This window comes from Balaenoptera acutorostrata, chromosome 1 (genome assembly GCF_949987535.1).
Source record: "Balaenoptera acutorostrata chromosome 1, mBalAcu1.1, whole genome shotgun sequence".
NCBI classification, from domain to species: domain Eukaryota; kingdom Metazoa; phylum Chordata; class Mammalia; order Artiodactyla; family Balaenopteridae; genus Balaenoptera; species Balaenoptera acutorostrata.
Genome location: NC_080064.1, coordinates 111,175,694 through 111,199,772, shown reverse-complemented (window position 1 = coordinate 111,199,772; position 24,079 = coordinate 111,175,694). Strand labels below are relative to the sequence as shown.

The following is a 24,079-nucleotide window of genomic DNA, read 5'->3' as shown; positions in this document are numbered from 1 at the left end:
ACTCATACAGGGATGTAAAAACGGGATGTGGTTTGATTGATTTTTAGAAAAAGTAATATATATAAATGAAAATTTAAAAATCAAGTGATTCAGTAGGTTGTAATATGAAAAAATGTGTCACTCTAAATAACCTGCTTATACGTTTATTTCTTTGCCTCCTTTCAGACCTATTTACTTCCCCCAAAGAAACACAGTGAATGAAGCTCATGTTCATTGTCCCTTCCCGTCCTCCTCCTTATTTAGACATGGTTTTATTTTTCATACTACTATTGGCTACCTCTATAACTTTAAATACTATAACGAAAATTCTATTTCTTCACCTGCCAAGTTTAGGCAGTATTTCTTGCCTTCCACTAAATAAGAGTGGAAATTAGCACCACATACTTTCTTTCACCTCAGGATGATTTTGTTTTAATATTTTATTTGTGACAGCTTTACAGAGATCAATAAAAACAATGACTTATTACTATTTGTGCTGTGTCATGAACTGTATAGGATCTAGTAATATAAAATATGGTCTGCAGATGTTGTAAACTAAGAGCTGCTGAAAGCGCATTAGACCTAGGGAGTGGGCTAGGCCAGCCTCACTAGAGGTTGACCACAGAGCCAGGCAAACGAGAGGCACGTCTGTCCTGACTGGAGACCCAGGGAAAGCTGGGCACTCTGAGGCAGGGGCTGGCCTGGCGTTAGATCACTGGGCTCAACATCAGTTCCCCTGCGAGAACTCCCTTGTTGTAAGGCTGGAATCCAGACTGGTGAAGAAGGTACACAGTGCCGTGAAACCTTCACTCAGGGACCTTTCAAAGTCCTTGGGGAGCTCTTTAAAATATCTAGCAACTTGCTTTCTTTGATTCTTTTTTTTTTTTAATTTACATGTTCTTTATTTAGCCCATACAATACTGCATTTAACTTTTTTTTTTAATTAGGTAAAAGGGCATATTAAATGTCAATGCTCTGTCAACATAAAATTTTTCTAATTAGAAAATATTTAAAATGTGTGAATATTTAATATTCATTAAAAGTGTAAAGTTAGATACATTCTAAAGAAAAATGATGGTACCACTTATCTATTTTTGCTGGCCCAAGATTTCATATATAGCACATTTTGCACAAAATGTGAAGTCTTTGTTTTTCATTATTTGTTACCATAAAACAAAGGTATACTGTGTGTACGATATTAAAATAAAGCCATACTAATGCAACACAAAAAAGGCATTTATAATATTGACATTTCTGATGTACAGACATATTTAGAAAATGTGAAAATGTCAAATGAAGACCTTTATGAAGAAAAACAATGATCAGATTACTAGTTTATGTTCAATGTAATTTTGAAGTCAATTTGATACAGACTAAGCAGTGTGTCAATGCAATAGTATTTAAGTTGAACAATTAGTGCAGGGAATTGAAGTACTGACTAGGGAAATCTGAATAGGCCAAAATATTAAGTAGTACTCTTGTCAAAGAAAATTTGTTTCTGTCAAAACTTAATTTTTTTTTTTTGATTTGGTGAATGTCTGTTTTCAACAAAGAGCAGAAATTAAAAATAGAAAAAAAATATTCTTTTACATTAAGCTTTGCACAATCAACCAAGCATTGATATTTTGATTTTTCTTAGGGAAAAATGAGATTTCATTTCCAGAAATCTCTCACACAGACATAACTGAATATCTAAAATCAAAAATATTTTAAAACCTATCAACTAAATATGGAAGCTTAAGCAATGGTATATCAAAATTCCTAAGACATTGCTTTATACAATATAAAGCATCCTTTTTCCTTCAAAAGGAGAAAGCATCTAATCTTTTTTTAATAGTATGAATTTCACGACAGTAAAATAGATAGATACTTGTCAAGTTTCTCAGAAAGTATTTCTTCTCACAAGAGGGATTCTTTTTCTGTAGCTAGAAATTTTTTTTAACATAGTACTCACTCTTGCTCTTGAAAAAAGGCATCCTTTTCCCAAAGATGATTTTCTTAAATGGAGGCATTGTAATTGCTACCAAGATGCAATTTTCCTGGAGGGTCTGAAAAAAAAAAAAAAAAACAACTTTATAATCTTTGGCAATTCTAGAATTCCAGCAATTTCATTCCTGCACATATGTCCAGAGAAAACTCTAATTCGAACAGATACATGCCCCCCAATGTTCGTAGCAGCACTATTTACAATAGCTAAAACATGGAAGCAACCTAAATGTCCACTGACAGATGAGTTGATAAAGAAGATGTAGTATATATATGCAATGAAATATTGCTCAGCCATAAAAAAAGAATGAAATAATGTCATTTGCAGCACATGGATGGAGCTGGAGATCATTATACTGAGTGAAGTAAGTCAGAAGGAGAAAGACAAATACTATATGATATCACTTATATGTGGAATCTAAAATATAATACAAATGAACTTATTTACAAAACAGAAACAGACTCACAGACATAGAAAACAAACTTATGTTTACCAAAGGGGAAAGGGGGTGGGGAAAGGATAAATTAGGAGTTTAGGATTAGCAGATACAAACTACTATATGTAAAATAAACAACAAGGTCTTACTGTATAGCAAAGGGAACTATATTCAATATCCTGTAATAAGCCATAATTGAAAAGAATATGAAAAACAATATAATATATATGTATATAACTGAATCACTCTGCTGTAGACCTGAAACTAGCACAACATTGTAAACCAACTATACTTCAATAAAAAATTTTAAAAAATAGAATTCCAATTCTAAATTATTTTATATATATTTTTTTTTACTGTTGTTTAAACAGTAAAAAAATGGAAACAATATTAGTGCCAGATATCAGAGAACTAGTTACATAAATTTATGATGTATTCATCCAATAGAGTATAAAAGTGTTGATCGATATTGTTTTGCATGGAAGAGCATTGACAATTACATTGTTAAGTAAAAAGCAGGTTATAAAATATTCTGAAATGATCTTATTTTGTGATTTTTTTTAAAGTTTAGAAATAGATCCATGAAATTATTAGCAGTAGTTATTTTTAGGTGATAAGATTTTTGGTTGGTCTTAATCATCTTCCTTATGCTTATCTACATTAACATATCTTGCATACACACAAGTATGTGTCATTTGTTTAATGAGAAAAAATTATACGTTTAAAATTATAATTATATATAATTATACTATATCTATATGACTAGGTATAAATATTTCACAACAGAGGCAAAATCAGGTCCTAGCAATCAGGGGGATGGCTAAGCTATGGAACTAAGCATCCTGTGTACTGGAAATGATAGACAGGCTGATATTCTGCTCTGAGCCTGGGCAATATAGTCCACTGGGTTGGGTACTTGGTTAAAAAAATACTTCAGTGTCCCCCAGAAAATAAGAATCAGCTAAAATTTTCACATGAAACTTATACTGATATGCAACATAGTTGAACCTCAAGCCTCTCCAGGCCTCTATACTTTACCTCAGGTCCCCTCAATCCCAGACTGATAGACTCTGAGCTTGGGTACAATCTTTTGGTAGCTGGAGTTTTAAACCTTAAGTTCAGCAAATTCAGTTGGTTTGAGTTTTCATAAGGAATTGGAGTTATGAACTGTCCCACATTATCATCCTACACCTGGCAATCCAGCCAAATTGAAATCCATGTCATTGGCAAGTACCCCATTTGCCTTGCATTCCATTGTGCTGTATCTTCCACCTGGAAGATTCTTCCTCCTCATCCCACCCCCAGTACCAAAGTCTGCTTATCTTTAAAGGCCCTGTTTAAATGCTTCCTACCCTACCCCGGGGAGCCTATTCTTCTCTCCCACAAGTGGTGTGCTCTCTCTGTTTTGAATTTCTCCTTCCAAGGCCCAGGAAGCCACCTTTGACCTACACCATCAGGATGAGTCTCTCCCTGCTGTCCTTGACCTTTCTTACTCTTTTTTCCCCCTTTAAGTTCTTTTAGATGCAAAGTAAGAAAAAAATAAGTATGTCAATCAGCTTAAAATTATATTTATTAGTCTACATATTTCAGTCTGGAGTGTACTTTGCTTCTCCCACTAGACTGTAAGGTTTCCTAGAGCAGAGACAAATCTCCAACTTAATCTGTGAACACAGAGCCTGGTACACAGTAGGTTTTCAGCATATGTTTATTACATTGATGCCTTCAGTGCTAGGATCAGGGGATGACACAGGTCAATGGATGTGAGGCTGCTGAGAACTCAGACATAAGTCTCAAACCACCTGTCTCTTTAAAACATCCTCAACTCTCTTAGGAGGAAAGGAAGGGCAGCCTCCACCTGCAGAAGTCTCAGCACGGCTGAGCAGAAACCTCAAGTGTTCACAGCAGCCGCAGCTCCAAAGCAGTTGTGTTGGTGCTGAGCTGAAGGGGTGGGTGGAGGACAGATGCGGAAGTACAGCTTAGCAGAGTTCTGGCCTCCTAAGTGCAGGGGCGCCAGGAGGTGTTTCCCAGCGCAAATGAGAGGGAGGGGCCTGAGCTTCCAGTGAATGAGTGCTGGAGACCCGGGTGGGGCCAGAGCAGCTGTCCTCGTGCCCCCTCTTCTGGGCCAGTCACCTTAATACTCCTTAACACTCCTCCTCTTTGATGTGGTAGGTTGTGCCACCCCTGAGGCAGTGGGGCTTCCGGCGAGCCCTCCAAGAGCCTGCCGGGCTCTGATGCCAGGCCCTTTGGGAAACAGAACTACAGCCTCCTGTACAGGGAGCTCAAGGAGCGGAGCAGGAAACCAGGGAAGGATTTGGGCCTTGGGGAGGGGGGCATCTGAGAGCACTTGGAGTCTCCTGAGATTGCTGCTTCTGCTGTGACATCGCCTGGCTAGCCCGCGGAAGCTGGAAGGAAAAAGAACATTCGGTTAGATCAGGGACCCAGGTGCCTTGAGTGTTTGTTTCTCTTCTGCATGAGCTGGAGCTGTCATGGGAGCCTAGCATTTACAACCTGCTAAAATCCACCCCAGGAGGGGAAAATGGATTTGAAAGGGGAGCAAATCATGGTGGGAACTCCCAGGGGTCCCACCCACCAATAACCATAATAACTTACTTTTTTTCTTAAATAAGAAAAACAAAAACTGCAACCTAGTTGAGCTGATAGTTCACTTTTCCCAGGCCAATGTCCACCATGGTCAAGTGTAAAGGAGGTCCGAGTCTCTACCCTTTCTTCACTTGGTCTTATTTTGCCCTGAAGTTCCTAAGCCTGCATATACCTTCTCTGCTTCTCTGGCCCTCTAGCTTCTGTGGCTTTCTCCCATGTTACATCATTTGGGGTCTTTCAAAGGGATCCATTTCGCTTCCCTTCTCCCTGCCCCAGACCTCTCCTACCTGGAGTATCTACTCCCTGGGAAAAAAGCAAGAGGAGGAAATGGGGCTGCCTTAGCAGCCTCTGAGTCAGAGATATCCACGCGTATACCCACCCAGATGTAGCCTCACCCCAGAGGAAGACGTGTGGACAACTTATCCCGAACGAGTCTGGAGGCCTGTGGGGCTGGGAAGAAAGAGGCCTTTTACACCTACGCAATTAAAGCCTCCAGCCTACATGTTACTGGAGGGCAACCATAGAGCAGATTATCCAGATGTTTCACAATTCCCAGGGCTGGATTCCTCAGCTACAGGCAGCTGGATGTGGGTCAAAGGGATCCCCATGTGAGTGAGTGACCAAAAAAAGGCTGGGGCCTTCAGATTGGCCTGAGTGGAGGTGGGTACACTGACCAAGTCTAGATGACATCCCTGGGGGGCTAAATGGGGATATGACAGTTCTATCCAGGACTGGAGGGGGAGGATCAAAGTCAATACCATGCAAGTCTGAGGAGGACCCTTCTTGTCCACCCCCCACCCATCACCCATGACTTTCATCATCCAGCTCAATGCCATCGCCTTCATGGAGACTTGCCTGGTCTCCCAGCCACATCCAAGTCCTCCATCCTCTGGAGGATGAACTTTGTAGATGCCTTGTTGCAATAAAAATGGAAGTGAGGTTTTTTTTCCCCCCTCTCCTGAGAACAAGGAAAATAAAGGGAACAGTGAACAGGCTAGAGAAGAAACATAACCTGGCCTGAAAAAGTTAATCACTCCTTGTTTTATTTTCACTGTTACTAATCTGTAGTGTCTGTAACTAGATTTGTACTTCACAAAGCTAACCTACCACTCCCTGACACTATGTAAATTACATCCTGGGCCTATCACTCCCTAACTTTATGTAAATTACATCCTGGTCCTGGTGTTTACATTCCCTGGTCTCTCTTGCAACAATCACGCACTGTAGCTTTTGCATTTCACAAAGAAGGTCACAGGCCAATAAACCAGAGACAAAAGGACCCAATTACCAGGCCACCTGACGCCAGCTATGACTGTTTTGAAATAATGCAAGGAGAAAAAGAATGCAAGACTTTCACTACTTTGATCCTTATATACCCCGGACTGCAAGCCCCGCATATAAAATCTCTAATTCCCAGAATGGGGTGGGGGGGCACAGTTCTTGAGGCACTAGCCTGCTGTGTCTTCCCTTCTGCCTGGCAGAGGAATAAAGCCATCTCTCTTATCCTCCAAAATCTCTGTCGCTTTATTTCTGGTCGGCATCAGTGCACAGAGAGCCAAGATTTTTTTGGCAACAGCCTCTCACAGCCTTTAAAGCTGCTCATGGTCAAGGTGACCTAAATTCCTGTCCTATCTCCTCTATTAAACAGTTCCTTGATGACAGGGACCTTATCTTTATCAATTCTGCATTCCTAGAGTCTGATACTGTCCCTGACATAAAGAAGATGCACATTAATATTTGTCGAATGAAGCCATCTAAGTGCCATTAGAATAGACTTTGTGTTTGGGGAGAACAGAAAGCGGGAGGAAAACAAAATCCCACTCATTTTTGTTTTGTGGATCAGATCTCGACTTCTTGTGTTCACATCCTCACATAATACCGTTTCATAAATAGTGCAGAGAATCCTGTGGATGGACGTCATCTTACAGAACAGGCTGAAAATAGTATGGAGAGTAAAACACTCATAACACTATCTCTTAAATGCAAGAAGGGAACTGTTTATGTCATCATCAAGGGACCTCATGGAAAAGTTTTCCACAGAGTGAAAAGTTTTTCTTCATCTTTCATGAAAATGTTTATCAGCACATGTTGTCTGTACTTACAGTGGGGACACTCTCATCTAAATATAGCCCCTCACTTATGCATGTTTCCATCTCAGAATTGCTGCCGACGTGCACAGCTAAGTAGGGAGGGTGGGAGGGAGGGAGATGCAAGAGGGAAGAGATATGGGAACATATGTATATGTATAACTGATTCACTTTGTTATAAAGCAGAAACTAACACACCATTGTAAAGCAATTATACTCCATAAAGATGTTAAAAAAAAAAAAAAGGTACTGAAGAAACTCCTTGATCTTAGGGACAATGTCTTGCCTGCCTCCGTGTTCCTGATGTCTGACACCCAGTAGGGACTCAGGAAACAGTTAAGTAAATGAAAAAGGTGAGCAATTACAAGGGATATTCTGATTAAAGGGGCAGTCCTCAAAGGCTTCAAATCATATATAGGACAAAAGTAGGCAAGATTGGGATGTGGGGTGAGGGATAAGTACCTAGCCAGGGTGGAAAACAGGTCAAGACCAGAATAGGAGCAGCTTTTGGAGCCCCAAGCCCAGTAGGACAGGATTATCAGGGCTCACCTGCTTCATCTGGGAAGGCTCCCAGGAGAAGACAGCCTTGATGTGTAGTTTGGATGAAGGGAGAGAAAGGTCCTTGTGAGTGGAACAGAGAGGATGGTATGAAGCCCATCTCAACCCATTAGAACAGGACCCTAGAGAAGGAGCACCTGATTTATGGGGCCTTGGAGCTCAGACCCATCTTTTCTCACTTCCTCCTCCCTCCTCCCTCTCTTCTTCCTCCTTCACTTACTCTTCTTGCCCTCAGGCATCAGAAACAACCCGAACTACTCCTCAGAAAGGCTGCACACACACTAAGCCTTAGTGAGAGGGCAAAGGAACTCTGGTCTCAGTTTACCAGGTGTTCTTTAACCCCACCCAGACCTGTACCTCATAAACCCACGCCCCCTAGACCTCACACATCACAAATGCATTTCCTTGAGGTCAACTAATAGCTACCCAACCCCTGCTGTCCCTATGTAAGGGCCAGAGAGTCTTTCTGGGGCTCTGCCCCGGGGAAACCAGGCTTCCCTGCTTCCTCTCCAGTTCCTGAGACCACTCCTCATAATAATTGCCCACAGGAGTCTCTAGGTCCAGTCATTTTCAGCACAATGAAATATCGTCACATGTAGGATGGTGCTGGGGATCGACTCCACCAGGATTGGTGTTTTCAATGGAGGAGATCAGCGTCTAGCTTTGCCCATTCCCTAAAGTGAGCCTGCTTGAGGCCCCGGAGCTGTCCTGTCCTTCAACTAGACTTGCAAGTCCAACCAGCTCCAGGTCAGGAGCCCAGAAAGTTAATATTCTCCTTCTCTCTTCCTGGTTCAGGTTGTGTCTATGAGTTTGATTCTATGATTTCTATAAGCACTGAAGCCAAATCTGGCCTCTGTACCCTGATACTGAATTAAATCTCAGAGAGAGAGTTTTGGGTGAAGTAGAAGAGAATAGCTTTATCACTTTGCCAGGCAAAGGGGGCCACAGCAGGCTAATGCCCTCAAAACTGTGTGTCCCCACTTGGAGAGAGTAGTGAGGAGTGTTATAGTAATGGTTCAAAGATGGCGTGACCAGCTCGTGGACATTCTTCTGATCGGTTGGTGGTGAGGTAATCGGGAGTCAGCATCATCAACCTTCTCGTTCCAACTGGTCTGGGGTCTACATGCTTGTGGGCAGCATGCCATCGTTAACTGTTAACTTTTTCCACCTGGAGGGGGTTTTAGTATCTGCAAAACAGCTCAAAGATATCTTTGTGTGTATCCCTTGATGGGGAGCCAGGACCTTGCCCCAAGTCTGCTCTATGGTTTCTCTTGACTGTTTGTTTCTCCCTGGTCTCACATCCCCTCCCTTCCCTAATTAACAACTGCTTGAATCTGTCCATTGGAACTCAAGGAAGGTCATGGAGGCTGAATGAAGCCTATTTCCTGTAATCAAAGAAATAGGGGACAAAGAAAGGCTTTTGTGTCCAGGAGGCCCACAGGGCCCTGCTTGGTATCAGCACCTACTATATTCTGGATGCAAGAAGAATATGAGCCCCATCTTATTTTTCAAAGTTTTCACACTAGAGATAATGTAGACACGTTGGTATCTAACACAAGGCAGTAAGTGAAAGATAGGCAAACAGAGAGGCAGGTGAATTCTGGTTATGGGCTGAGACTGGAAATAGTCAGCTTAAATGTACCACATTACAGCGATAGTGTTGCCAAAATCTTGTCTCTCTGTGCACCGATGCTGAACAGAAATACGGAGACAGAGTTATGGAAGAGAAAGAAAGAGTGGCTTTATTTCTTTGCCAGGCAAAGGGGGAACACAGTAGGTTAGTGCTTCAAGAACTGTGCTCCCCTCGCTGGGGAATAGGGAGAGGTTATATAGTCAGGGGCGGTGGTCAGAGGTACGTGATAAGGATCAAGGCAGCAACAGTCTTGCATTCTTCTTTCTTCTGCAAAGTGTCAAAAGGGTGGAGTTGCTGACAAGATTAGGGTACGTGCAGGGTCTCAGGTGATCTGTTCTCCTAATCTTGATGAGGTTTTCTGGTCCCTTTAATCTTGCTTCAGGTGGTTTTTTGGCGGCTCCTCCCTTGATTAGCAACTACTTGAATCTGCCCTTTGGAACTCAGGGAAGGTCATGGAGCTGGAGTCTTGTCTGCAAGAAATGGGTTGATACCGAGCAGGGCCCTGTGGGGCTCCTGGGCACAAAGCCTTTCTGTGTCTCCCATTTCTTTGATTACAGGAAATAGGCTTCATTCAGCCTCCATGACCTTCCCTGAGTTCCAATGGGCAGATTCAAGCAGTTGCTAATCAGGGAAGGGAGGGGATGCCAGACCAGGGAGAAACAAACAGTCAAGAGAAACCATAGTGCAGCCTTGGGGCAAGGTCCTGGCTCCCCATCTACGGATACACACAAAGATATCGTTGAGCTGTTTTGCAGATGCTGAAACCCCCTCCAGGTGGGAGAAGTTAAGATTAATGATGGCATGCTGCCCACAAGCGCATAGACCCCAGACCGGTTGGAACCAGAAGGTTGATGATGCTGACTCCCAGTTACCTCACCACCAACCAATCAGAAGAATGTCCACGAGCTGATCACGCCCTCTTTGAACCATTACTATAAAACTTCTCCCTACCCTCTCCAAGTGGGGATGCACAATTTTGAGGGCATTAGTCCGCTGTGGCCCCCTTTTCCTGGCAAAGGAATAAAGCTATTCTTTTCTACTTCGCCCAAAACTCTGCCTCCGAGATCTAATTTGGTGTCGGGGTACAGAGGCCGGATTCGGCTTCAGGAGGACAGAAAAAAGGCCTCTGCATCCGGAGCCCCACAGGGCCCCGCTCAGTTTCACTCCCTCTCCATTATTATCCTGGAATTATCAGAGTAATTCTGAGGGTGGTTAACATGATGAAAAACATGAAAAAGTGTGGCATGTGTCTTATGACACAGGAATAATTCTACCTGCAGAAAATATGTGCATAGTTAAAGGTTTATGCATCTAAAAAAAAACAAAACATGATTCACATTTTGTTTTTAGTAAATCTCTTTTCAGAGTTTTCAGTTAACAGTAGTTTAGGATACATTTTGTTACATAATAGACTTTACGAATAGATAAAGGTGTTGGATAGGATTCCCCAGAGCAGAACTTAAGAATTTCTGTGCAAATGATACTTTAAGGTAGGACTTCCAGGAGAAAGACTTCAGTGCTCTGTAATTTTTGAGGCATCTTTTATGATCCAAAATATGGTCAGTTTTAATAAATGTTCCAAAAATTAAAAAAATAAATAAATAAAAATAAAAAGAAATAAATGTTCCAAGTACACTTGAAAAAGAATATGAGTTCTGTCATTGTTGGATGTTGTGTTTAAATATGCTAAAAATATCAAATTTGTTAATCGTATTTTTCTATCTTCTATACCCTTGCTGAATTTTTGCATTTTTCCATTAATAACTGCAATTAACATGTTCATATCTACTAATTATTGTGGTTTTATCTATTTTCCATTTGATTATATAAATATTATTATTATATATAATCAATATTCACTTAAGAGTTATTGTTTGTTTATCTTTCTTGTTTGTTATTCTTTCCTGTATCTCTAAGCTAATATCTGGGGTCATTTTCCATATGCTTAAAAATGTCTTTTAAGTATTTTCTTCTGCCTTGGATTCTACTAATAATTATCACCATTTTCCTTTGTTATAAAAATGCCTTTACTTTGCAATAGTATTTCCAGTGTATATAAGTGCTAAATTGATTGCACTAATGGCCCACAATTCTTCACCCCTCTTCATACCCATGCCTTTTGTTGTGTGACTTTGCAGCTCCTCTTTTCAAAGGGTGGACTATATTTCTAGGATCCTTGATTTTCTTCTGTGCAGTGGTAAGAACTGTTTTATCCAATGGAGTGTTAGCAAACATGATAAGCAGGGGCTTGGGGAAAAAGTGTCTGCTTGCCCAGTCTGCTTTGTTACCATCATGAGAACATGTCTTATCTAACATTGTAGAAGATAAGAAAGGTTGTCCCAGTCTTCCTACTTAAGTCCAACCTAGATCTGCCAGGATCCGACTCCCAGACACGTGAGCAAGTCTAGCAAACTGCCTAGTCAGTCTGGATGGGTAGCCAAGAAGTACTTGTCCTATGCCACTGAGGATTGTGGTTGTTTTTTGTCTGTTTGTTTGTTTTTAATTAATTAATTTATTTATTTATGACTGTGTTGGGTCTTCGTTTCTGTGCGAGGGCTTTCTCTAGTTGCGGCAAGCGGGGGCCACTCTTCATCACAGTGCGCGGGCCTCTCACTATCGCGGCCTCTCTTGTTGCGGAGCACAGGCTCCAGACGCGCAGGCTCAGTAGTTGTGGCTCACAGGCTTAGTTGCATCTGCGGCACGTGGGATCTTCCCAGACCAGGGCTCAACCCCGTGTGTCCTGCATTAGCAGGCAGACTCTCAACCACTGCGCCACCAGGGAAGCCCAGGATTGTGGTTGTTATTCAGCATTATTTTGGCGATAGATAACTGCTCAATAAATAATTGTAAGTTCGCAGCTATTTTCTTTGGGCACTTTGAAGATGTTATTAATATTCTAATCTGACTTCCATTATTTCTGTAAAGAAGTCAGGTGTCAGTATGAATTTTTGGTCCTTTGAAGGTCTTTTTTCTCTGGCTGATTTTAAGTTTTCATTTATTTTGTTTGTCTCCATTTTAATAGGATATTCCTAGGATTTGTTTTCTTGGCACTTATTGTACTTGGGATTCATAATCCTATGGCTTGGTGCCTTTAGTCACTTTGACAAAATTCTGAGGCATTATCTCTTCATATCTGCTTCTTTTTTTTCTCTCTTCTGGGTCTCCCAGTGCAATTACCCATGTATTAAAGCTTTTCACTATAGTCATATATCTCTTATGTGCTTTCCTGTATTTTCCAACTGTTTGCCTTCCCATGCTTCAAAATTTTCTTCTGTCCCATTTAATAGTTGTCCAATTATCTCCTCTGTTGTGTTCAGTCTGTTTTTTAACCTCTCTACTGAGTTCTTAATTTCAGTTATTTAGTTTTCAGTTCTAGTCTTTCATTTTGTTGCTTTTCTAATTTATACACAAGTTCTCCACCTTGCCTCTTAATTTCTTGAGCATACACATCATTGATATTTTCAAGTTTCTTTCTAATAACTAGATTAACTAGATTTCCTGTGCTCTATCTGCATTGTCTGTTTTTCTCTTGGTTTTTTCAGTCGAGTGTTTTTTTGTTTTGTTTTGTTTTTGTTTTTTTGGTGAGTCACCTTTATTGTATTTATTATTCTCACTTTTATTGTGTTTATTGCGGGTAGGGTAGCGGGGTGTTTTTCCTTTAAAATGCTTTTCCTGAGCCACAAGAACTCCAGGGCCCCTGCCCATGAGTGGGCAGCTGGCACATGTCACTCCTGCAACATTTCTGGAAAGAAGGATGAGGTGGGCAGGCAGGCCAGCTCTGCCGGCCTCGGCCCCCCTGAAAAAGAAACCCAAACCCCAGGAGCACCCCACCCCTTGGGCTCACGTAGCTGGGTGTGCATCCCGGCTACCCCACAAGCAGCCTCCTCTCCCTACTTCCTACCCCCTTTCCTTGGGCTTCTCCATGCTCCCCTCGTGGGCACTTCAGCCCCAGCCTGCCTGCTTCCCGCGCTGCCCTGGAAGATGCTTTCATACTTGCCGGGCTTGCCTGTTGTCTACAAGACCCAGGATGCTCACCCGGTGCACTCCAGCTGATTCTGGCTGGGCACCCTTCCCCCACCACTGGTAGCCTCTACCCTGTGACAGTGCACTGGCCTAGGGGGTAGAGGCGACCAGGCCCACCAGCCTCCCGCTAGCTTGAAGGGAGCAGGTCCCGGGGCCCACAGCATGCCTTCTGGTAGCAGCTCTTGGGCCGACAGTTCCCCGTCCTCCCCGCTGCCTGCCCCAGATCCCGGGCTGCAGCAGCTCAGGTCTCCCCAGGAAGGGTGGCCGAGCCCTTTCCTTCAGGACGCCGGGTGCACGGAGGGAGCCAGCCAGGCCCCTCACAAGTAAAGCTTCATGGCCTTGTGCGTCGTGGGGCAGTAGCGGGCGTGGAGCTGGGCCAGCAGTGCCCTGGACGTGGCCTTGAAGCGCGTGCCCTGGCTCTTCTTGTTCCACACGTGGACAGCATAGGTGGCGTTGAGCAGCCGGGACAGCTCCTCGGGGCTGACGTCTTCGAAGTACTTCTTCCAGTTCTGCCAGGGGATGGGGTAGAACGCCTCGTAGGGCAGGGTGGTGACGCCGCGGCAGGCGCGGCTCTCGCCCAGGCTGCGGATGGAGCACCACTTCTTGAAGACCCGCGTGAGCAGCTGCGGGCCCTGGTGGCCCCAGATCCAGCTGTTGTAGTGGGCCACGAAGTCACGCATGCACAGCGCCACGAACTCGTGGTGGCGCTTGAAGGCCAGGAAGGCGCCGTTGGGGACATAGCGGGACTGGGTGCCCAGCGCGTTGGTCAGGTTCCCCAGGCTCTTGAGGACGATGAAGTCCGTGTCCAGGTAGATGCCTCCGAACTTCCACATGAGCGCAGTCCTGGAGGCATCGGAGAGCACGGGCAGCACGTAGGGCTCCCACCGCCACTGCAGGGCCGCGTACCAGCCTGCCAGGGCTGTGTCCCGAAACAGCTCCTGCAGGTCCAGCGGGAGCATCTGGACATTGGGGAAGCAGCCCAGAAGCGAGAGGCCCAGTTGCCGGGGCAGGGAGGCGTTCCCGCCCGGCAGCCCCTTCGTCAGGACCACCACCCGGGACTCAGGCTGGGCCCTGGCTGCTGACTCCACTGAGCACATGAACAGGAAGTTGGGGTCCGTCCGGTCAGAAGTCTCCAGGAAGAAGATGTTACCGGGAGGTGGGGTGCCGGAGGACGGTGTGTGGGGGACCAAGTGCGGGCAGGGTATGTCAGCAGGCAGGTTAGAGAACTGCCCTTGGCCCCCGGGCTCTCCCACAATGTGCCAGTAGACCATGACGGAGACCAGAAACGTGAACTTGAAGCCGATGATGAACAGGGTGCAGACCCGCTGCCTCGGGCCACCCCGGAGCAGCCTCAGCAGGCAGTCGGGGGGCCTGGACGTCATCTCCCCAGATGATATCAGGAGCCTCCAGCAGGAACTGGCTGGTCTGTAAGAGATGAGCACCGCATTCAGGCAGGCTGCTGGCATCCCTGACCCAAGAAAGACGCTTCCTACAAACACCAGCCACAGCCGACACCGGCTCCCAGAGCCCATGGGCCTGCCAGGTGGTCAGAGCCCCATCTCCGTCCTCATCTGTAAAATGGGGGCAGCGGGCCATGGAGTAAGATCTGAGCAGGGTCCCTTTCACTCTGTGACATACCTGTGAGCTCCCCAAGGGCTGGGCCAGCACCACCTACGACGTGCAGCCAACATGGGCCCAGGGCAGGGTCTGGCCTCTCTACCTGGCAAGGCCTGTCCCCTTTGAACTACCAGGCTGGCAGCCTATGATCTGAGGCCCAATGCATGCACCTCTCAGTCCCATTCAGTTCCACCAGCCGGGCCTGGAGCTGGTCCAAGAGGAAGAACTGCCAGCAGCCACAGGGACTTTTAGCAGGAGGCCTGGGGCTCTGGGGGGCCTGGGTGCTGGCAGTCAAGCTCGCTCAGGAGCAGGACGGGTGGACTCTAGGCACGTGGGCATGCTGGCCAGGTCCCAAAGCCCTTGGGCAAGACATGACGGGGTCTCCTGGGCCCCTGGCTTCCCCAGCCCCTGCCTGGAGGGAAAGCGACAGGGAGGTTGTGCTAAATATAGTCTGTGACTTGACTAGTACTGTTGCCCTTGGACTCTCATTCTCTCCTGATGCCCAGGCTGCTGCTGGCCAGCAGCAGGAACATTCTTGGGTGCCTTGCAGGAGGTTGGGAGGAACAAGAGAGGCTTGCGGTGGGACTGTGTGAATGCCTGGGACATGAGGGGCCCCAGGTCTGCCTGAACCAGCAGCAAGACGGTAATACTGGAGCAAGGGTTATATTCATTCATTCAGTGAATACGGACTGTCCACCACGCACATGTCAGGCAACCTTCTCAGCATTTCCCACATATTAACTCATTAAACCCTCGCGGCCGCCCTGTGGTGAGGAAACTGAGCCACGGAAGTCCGGTAACTCATGCAGACTCCTCTGGCCAGCAAGTGGCAGGGCGGGGTTTGAACCCAGGCCACCTGGCTCCAAAGTCTGTGTTCTCTCCACTGTGCCATCCTGCCTGGCAGACAGAGCTTGCAACCATGAATGTGCCTGGCACCTGGGGACTTGGTACACACTGACCTGGACAGCGCTCACTATTAAGAGAGTCCCGGCCACCATTTACTGTAACCCCAGGGGACAGCTGCATAGTTTCCCCTTTAAGGCCAGGAAGCTTGGGTGCAAAGCGGTGGGGGACTGGGTGCAGCCTGGGGACCAAGGGGGGCCGGAGTCAACCTCTCCCAGGACAGAGGGGTCTTGTGGCCTGAGGGTGGTGCCAGGAGCCCGCGACTTGCTCCCCAAGGCTGAGGCAGGGAACCGTGACCACGTCATGGGTTGGAAACTGACCCGCCTGGCCGGCCCATGGTGGCGAGGTGGGGATCCAGGCAGCCTGGCAGGCCTCTGGAGACACGCCCTGGCTCAGCAGCCAACCTCCTCTGCCAACAAGAACTCGGTCCTTCCACATGCTCTCCATGCCTGCAAATCCATCTCCAGTTCTCTCCTGCCTTCAACCAGGTTTCTCCAAAGAGTCACCTCCACTTGTTGTTTCAGATCCTTCCCTTCCTAGGCCCCCTTGCCTGTTGTCATCTGCTTCCTGTCCCCTCCAGTCAAGTGTTTTATTCCTCATACGTTTGGTTATTTTTGAATTGATTGTAGAGATCTGTGTGAAAATTCTATAGAGGTAATTTAAGTCTCCGAATGTGGATTTTCTTTTACTTTGAGCAAGCACCTAGGCCAGGAACACTGGCAATCATGGATGATATTATTCTGACCAAGAACTGAGATCATTCAAAGCTTGGCTTCCATCTCTTTGCAGACTGACCTATTTTGGTTCTCCTTATTCCTGGTTTAAAGCTTGACGTATTTACCAGAGCTCCTCATCCTTGACAGAACTGAGTTCCAATTCTGCCCCCGCCTCGCTTACTGCCCATGAATTTTATGAGAGATATACTCAGATTTTCAACCTCCTAGCGATGGCTTTTCAGAATAGCAAATGCATCAAAGGAAAAGCTGTGTTAAATGCTAGGCTAATTTCTCAGCTTCTCTCCTCTCTTAGAACTTGGCCCACAATCGTCACTGAATTGGCAGATTTATGACACATTCAGACAGATATTTTATTATGTATTACCTAGCTTTTGCAGTTTTTCTCAGTGGAGATTTTGGTCCAAAGTAATTTCCTGCTTCTATATCTAAAGACATTTAAAATGCCCATAGATAATCAATATTCTTATCCAGCCACTCCCATCCCCTGCTTTAGCAAGGTAAAGCTAAAGGCATCTAAGAAAAAAACTGAAAAATAATAAAGGCAGAACAAACCAGAGATGTTCGAATTAAAAGCAGAGCCAGAGATTAGCAGTCTACACCTGCTGAAGTGACAAGACATGCACATCTAAGGACATTGTTGATTTGCCTATGCTATTGATCAGAAAGTGATAGGAATGGTTCAGAGATGGAGATGCTCATGTCACGTTGGCCAGAAGGCTTTGGGGGAAGTGGGAGATAAGATCTGAGTGATAATTAATGGAAATAATAATGACGTGATTGATAATAGTGATGATTGATTTCATTTCACCAGTGTTTTTGTAGATATATATTAGCTGCATAATATTTTTCCATTGTATTTTATTTTAATTTTGTAGAATGAAGTAATGATTTAATATGACATATGTAAAAAAAAAACTTTTATGTCTTTATTAGGACATTATTGTTGCAATAATGATTCTGAACATTCTAGTTACATGAAGGCTATAGGAGCAGCCATTCTCTTCAAAGCTTGAATATTTTGCAACCATGGCCAATATTTGAGCCTTTTCAAAATTTATACTGAGGTTTCAGGAATAGGTAGTGTGAGCTGGAAAGAAGTGAGGATAGTGGTCAATATGCCCACTGCGATGGTTTTAAAACATAGCTCAAAATTCTTTGACTCTCTTCTCATTGAGAAATGAAGTCTACGTTCCCTCCTCTTGAATCTAGGCAGGCTTGTGACAGCTCTAACCCACAGAATATGGTAGTAGTGATGTTGTGTGACTTCTGAGGTTGGACCATTAAAGGTCATGCAGATTCCACCTGGTCCTCTTGGGATGCTCTCTCTGGGTGGGGTGGTGAGGGGAGCCAGGTACCATGTAAAGAGTCTCAGGAACCACCCTGAGTCCATCAGGCTAGAGAGGCCAGGAGGAGAGCAACCAGCTGACAGCCAGCATCAACTCCAGCCGAGTGAATGTCACTATAACACGACTATGTCTCTTTATTGCTGTTGAATTTGAAAAATGGCACTCAATAGCCAAAAAGCAATGAAAATGAGTTCCATTCTATCTCAGATCTCTTGAAAGAAATGTACAGGTATCCAATCTGTAACCCTCTGAGGCACTTCGCATGTCCTCTTTTTTCTCAGTTTTCTCAAAGCCCAGAGCCTCTCATTTGCTGAATGCCCCATGCATTCTTTGAGGGAAAACCCTCACTTCGAGTTTCTTCAGAATTCACTGACCTTGCAGCTCACCTCTCTCTCAAGTCCATTGTTTTCAGATTGACTTCCTCTCCTTCCACCAGATCTATCTCTCTGCCTCCAAGCCCTCCATCCTCTTTGGTCTTGTTCTCCTCAATGTCTGATCCTTCACACCAGCCTCAACAGAGACAGGGATTCTGAGGACCATCTGTTCCTCCCCCACGTTTCACGTGGCCTTTTGCTGAGAGTGTGCTCAGCGGCCACTCTCTACGCCTCCCCTTCTCCCACCCTCCCACCCTCAAAGCTCCCACGAGGCCTCGCCCCCATGTGAGAAAAAGCAGACCCTTTAATGTGCCAGCCCCACCCCAGGATCATTCCCTCGTGATGGCAGGCCGGACCTTCAGGAGCTGAGGGAGTGGCCCACTGGGCAGTTTGTGTGGAGCAGACAATGGACAAGTAAGGGGAATGTGGTGTGAGAAGAGGCTTTATTTCTCTATATGGTCAGACACAGGTGAGAACATTGTGGGCACAGAGCAGGGGAGCCCACGGACTCCTGGGAAATACACCTGTAGAGCCTTCTTGGGGAGAGCTCACCCTGCCCCTGTGAACATTTCAACTGCTCAGCTGAAAGGAAGATTAGGAAAAGGAAGATTAGGGTGTCCAAGAAAGGATGCATCAAGCTGAGGTTTTTCCTTGGCCCTTTGGATTCTTGTTTCCTCTAAAATTGCACGTCTGAGCATCAGGGGCCCAGGTGAGCAGTGGCCCCTAGAGCCCTGGTCACAGCCAGAGCCCCCGGACTGCAGACCCCCGTCACCATCGCAGGGGTCGGAGCTCTGGTGCCAGCAGTGGCGGGACCTGCAGTGCCTGTGGTGGCCCAGGCAGCAGCCGCCCTCAGAGCTGGGAGCGCAGCCTGAAGAGAAGGCTGGAGGCAAACACTGTGCTGGGCTCTTTGGGGGGCACTCGGGTGAGGGGCACTTGCGGGGGGCACTGGCACTGCTGCTGGTTCTGCTGGCAGGACATCTCGGCAGGAGGTCAGTGAGCCCGGGCAAAACAAAAGCACCTTGTCAGCTGGGAATCCATAGTTCAGTGTCTCCTCGTTTTTGGTTTCCTGATCCCTCACTTGTAAGACCAGCTGCTTCCTAAGCCAAGGTTGAAGGAGGGGGAGGGAAACTGATGAGGGGTTACTCTGATGATGCAAGATGCCTCCTATGTTGCTCTCCACCCAGGGCCCCATGCTGCCCATCTAACTGGGCATTCAGGTTTTTGTATCTCAAAGGAAATACACAAGGGATGTACCCATTTGAGGAAGGTATTCTGAAAAATGAATGTCACAGGAAACATGTGTGAACATGAATAGAAAGAGCATGGGAAGGATCATGAATTCCTGTGGTCTTTGCTGTTCCCAGAATTCTTGTCATGCCCCAAAGGGACTCCTTCCTGGCCCTTACTTCTCCCCCTGGCTGCCCTCTCTGCAGCCATACTACTGGGATTTCATTCCAGACCCTTCTGTTTTCCTCTCCTCTCCTATGATCTCAGGGTTCCTTTCCAGCATCTCAGCTAGAGTTCCATCCCCTGCTGGACACTCACCAGATGCAGAGGAGGCAGGAGAAGGCTGTTCCTGAGGAAGCTGTGGATGGGGACCCCAGGGCAGGAGTCTTTAATCCTGTGCTGGGTGTGTGATGCATGACTTGAGCACGCTGCTGCTTTCACAACCAGGGGCAGCGTGACAGTCTGGCACACTCCCTGGACGAGACCTCAAGCATTTTTCTTGGGCACTTGCATAAAGTCCAACTAAGGAGGTTCAACCAGGAAGCATGACGACTGTCCACACACCTCCCCCTGGGGCCTGTTGGGAGCCTGGCACTCTACCTTCCTTCCTTCGTTGTTTTAGCCCACCTGCCTCGGTTCAGATTCTGACTCACATTCTTTCCTGGGAACAGGTACAACTATGGAAGAATTCTGTTCTTGCATTCATGAGTCTACCAAGACAGACACACAAACAGACAAATGAATCAATCATAGAACAAAGTCCAAGTGATGAATATAATTAAATGTGGACCATGTTTCCAGGCTGCCCCAGTGACTATGACCTTCAGACATAATCCAGTACTGCCCCCTGAACTCCTTGCAATGAGATACGGGCAAGGGATGAGGACTGGTGCTGGCACCCTGTCTAGGGGAAGCGAGCCCCTCGGATGACCTCGTGGCAACCAGGGAGCAGCATGCATTTTCACGCATGGGAGCAGAGCCAAGTTAGGTGTTGATGGACAAATAAATAAATTGACCTGAGCTGAAAAGACATTTTTTAGCGCAGTCATCTAAACTCAAAACTATTTGTACATTCGAATCTATTATACTATCTAACTATAGTCAAAAATATATAATTAAGACTACAAACTTTAATAATCCATATATAATTTAAACAATTTTTGCTATGGTAATAATATTATATCATGGGCCTATATTTTCTTACTGAGAAAAATGTTCATGGGCTATTTTTTTTTTAATAAATTTATTTATTTTTTATTTATTTATTATTTTTAGCTGTGTTGGGTCTTCGTTTCTGTGCGAGGGCTTTCTCTAGTTGTGGCGAGCGGGGGCCACTCTTCATCGCGGTGCGCGGGCCTCTCACTATCGCGGCCTCTCTTGTTGTGGAGCACAGGCTCCAGATGCGCAGGCTCAGTAGTTGTGGCTCACGGGCCCAGTTGCTCCGCGGCATGTGGAATCTTCCCAGACCAGGGCTCGAACCCGTGTCCCCTGCATTGGCAGGCAGATTCTCAACCACTGCACCACCAGGGAAGCCCCATGGGCTATTTTTAACTGGTAAAAAGCAGGTGATAAAGCAGTGCACACAGTTAATTGATATTTTGAAGGAAGTCTCTTTTTGTAGAGGAAAGGTATCTTATTCTTTCATGACCATGAAAACCTCTAGGACTGGCTTCCTGCCTTTAGATAATTTTATTTTTCTCACTTCACTCTAACGCTCACCCACACTAAAGCATAGGGAACCTACACAGTATTTCAAGACCCTATGGAGGAAGGACTTGTCATGAAGTGGACCTTGGGAGTGTTGGCTCAGGATGGAGGTGGTGGGGACAGTGGGGAAGGAATCATGGCCTCACTGACATTCTCCTGTTTCCAGAATGATGTTCCTGACAGCCCTGAGGCCATGCTTTCAGTCCCAGCCTCCTTTCAGTTTGGCAGCCATTCCCCTCACATCACTGAGAGTCCCACAGCTAGATACTGGATTGCCAAGGGAAAATATGAGTGATGAAAAAAGACATTATTTTTTCACTTGGACTCCATGGTGAGGATGCAGAGGGAGAAAATAGCAAGAAACATTTATTTTCATCAGCTTTGCCAGACGAGGAAAACCTTCGGTAATGCCACAAAACTAGGGTTGCTCTCCCTCTTGGTGTACCGGGGAAGTCTTAGTTTACAACTCATGTCCCAGTGTAATTATTCAGTTGTGTCCTACTTTGGATGATAATACAGAGAGAAGAGATCAGCCTAATGGAAGTGATGTTAACATCACTCTCGGGGATCCTCCGAAGGTCCAGCCTGACCTTGGGGTGTGACTCGGAGGGGAATATCACCCACTCTCTTTTATCCCACAGACCTGATCCTCCTATTGCCAGACCTCGTTCCTCCTGAATTTCTTCTCATTCAGTCATTAATTCCCAGGTTTCTACATTCAACAAACTTTAAGTGAGTTTCAGCTGTGGATTGGGCACTGGGCACAGTGCTGGGGGTATAGCTACGAAGGAGACACAGCCTGCCCTCACAGGTCTGCCAGTCTAGTAGAAAGGGGAAACACAGTGATGACTTACAACTGTGCTGTACATTAAAGAGAGATTGCAGGTGCTGTGGAGGGGTGTAAGGATAAGGCCTAAACCAGTCTGGGGTTCAGGTCTCTGCAAAATGTGAATAGTTTTCCCCTTTGACTTGTGGGTCAACAGAAGCAAGTACAAAAGCTATTTTTGGTCCAAATGGGTACAATCTCGAGTTATTAGCCAACAACTGCTGAAGGGTAATATTAATTTCAATGGTTGGGTAAGTTCCAAAGTTTCTGGGTGGCTCTCAGTGGGGAGATTTCTCCATCCTCCCTAAAATGCAAGTGGACTTCTGTCTGGCTTCCTTCAGGCCACATCCCTGGTTCCATGTCTTATAGGCCCTTGCTCTAGTCCTGGAGTTGCTGCTCTATGATTTTATAGCCCCCTCAGGGAGGAAACCCCTCTTCACAGCCTCTTACATTTCTTACAGAGCAGCTGCTCCACAGGCCTGCAGACCGAGCAGATGTCCTTGATGATGGAAGAAGATGCTGTGAGGCCATGAGGTCTGCTCCGTGAGGGCCAGTGCTGGGAGCAGCCCATCCTCAAGAGCCTGGCACCCTGCAGTGTGGAGCTCTCAGAGGCAACACAATTTATTTCTGATGTATCTTCCTTAAAATGCACTCTGGGGAGTTAAATCTCAATTCATCAATATATAATTCATCATCTTACATAAGATATGAAGCAAAGACCAAGCTCTCCCTTGCCTCAGGGATGGGACCAGGAGAGGACAGGATTGTGGGAAAGCACCTTCCACGACAAGTGGCTCAGCTTCTTTTAGGGAAAAGGGGGCAAGAGAGTGTAAAAATACTACCCTGTCTTCTCATGTGAGGATATTATTTCCTGGCTTCTCAGCCACATACCAATTTTACTCTTAGATGGTGTCTAGCATATATGGGATGTAAAATACCTCCTCATATGGAACTACTGAAAACATTCCATATGGATTAAAGCTCTAACATGACATTGGTTTGTGATTTTTCTTAGTATTATATATTTTTTTCTTTTTTTGGTTTTACTTTTAAATTTTTTTTAATTTAATTTTTATTTTATATTGGAGTATAGTCTATTTTCAATGCTGTGTTAGTTTTAGGTGTACAGCAAAGTGATCCAGTTATACATACACATATGTCCATCCTTTTTCATATTCTTTTCCCATATAGGTCATTACAGAATATTCAAGCTCCAACCCTAAAACCATATCATCTAAATATCCTTAACTTCTAAACAGAGCCCTGGAAGATTTCCAGATCTCCTGTATGTATATTAAGAAACTATAGAAGAAGCCCTCCTATTAGCACCATCATATGAAAGTAGAAAGCCAGGAATTTTATGAAAAATGTCAGAACAGAGGATGATTTTCCTAGCAGACTATAGTGGGGAGGGTGGACATTGAGGATGTGAGCTGGACCAGAACAGGACAAGCTGCGTGGACTGTGTGGTGATGAGAGATGTCAGACTGGCCTCTATGGGGGTTTCCCTGGTGGCACAGAGGTTGAGAATCTGCCTGCTAATGCAAGGGACACAGGTTCGAGCCCTGGTCTGGGAAGATCCCACATGCCGCGGAGCAACTAGGCCCGTGAGCCACAGCTACTGAGCCTGCGCGTCTGGAGCCTGTGCTCCGCAACAAGAGAGGCCGCGATAGTGAGAGGCCCGCGCACCGCGATGAAGAGTGGCCCCCGCTTGCCGCAACTAGAGAAAGCCCTGGCACGAAACGAAGACCCAACACAGCCAAAAATTAATTAATTAATTAATTAATTAAAAAAAAAAAAAGAAATGCCTCTATGGCCATATGACACATCCCCTTGGAGATTCCAAGAAATTATGTGGAGACACTTTGTGACTGTTTAGATGGTCATTTCCATCTACCATGATTTGGGCAAACACATGTATTGCAATCTCATCTTGTACTCACAGGCTGAAAAAAACAGCTTATATTTAGGTTACACATGACATGAGATACTCATAATTTGTAAAATTATGCCTTTTTTTGGTAAATGTAAAAAAAAA

The 24,079-nt window shown here is 45.5% G+C and overlaps 2 protein-coding genes across 2 annotated transcripts; both read right to left on the bottom strand.

Annotated features, from left to right (window-relative positions):
• Positions 1–4,543: 4,543 nt before the first annotated feature.
• LCE6A (late cornified envelope 6A) lies at positions 4,544–4,783 on the bottom strand. The gene is given in 1 exon segment (XM_028165396.1): positions 4,544–4,783. A coding segment is annotated over 1 exon segment (240 nt).
• Positions 4,784–13,621: 8,838 nt separating this feature from the next.
• Positions 13,622–14,686, bottom strand: LOC103013262 (lactosylceramide 4-alpha-galactosyltransferase-like). Its single transcript, XM_007178288.2, has one exon. The coding sequence runs from the start codon at positions 14,684–14,686 to the stop codon at positions 13,622–13,624; it is 1,065 nt and encodes a 354-aa protein (XP_007178350.2).
• Positions 14,687–24,079: the final 9,393 nt, after the last annotated feature.

Bases quoted from the DNA above. Each gene is read 5' to 3' on its own strand.
- LOC103013262 (XM_007178288.2), bottom strand. From the start codon at position 14,686: ATGACGTCCAGGCCCCCCGACTGCCTGCTGAGGCTGCTCCGGGGTGGC.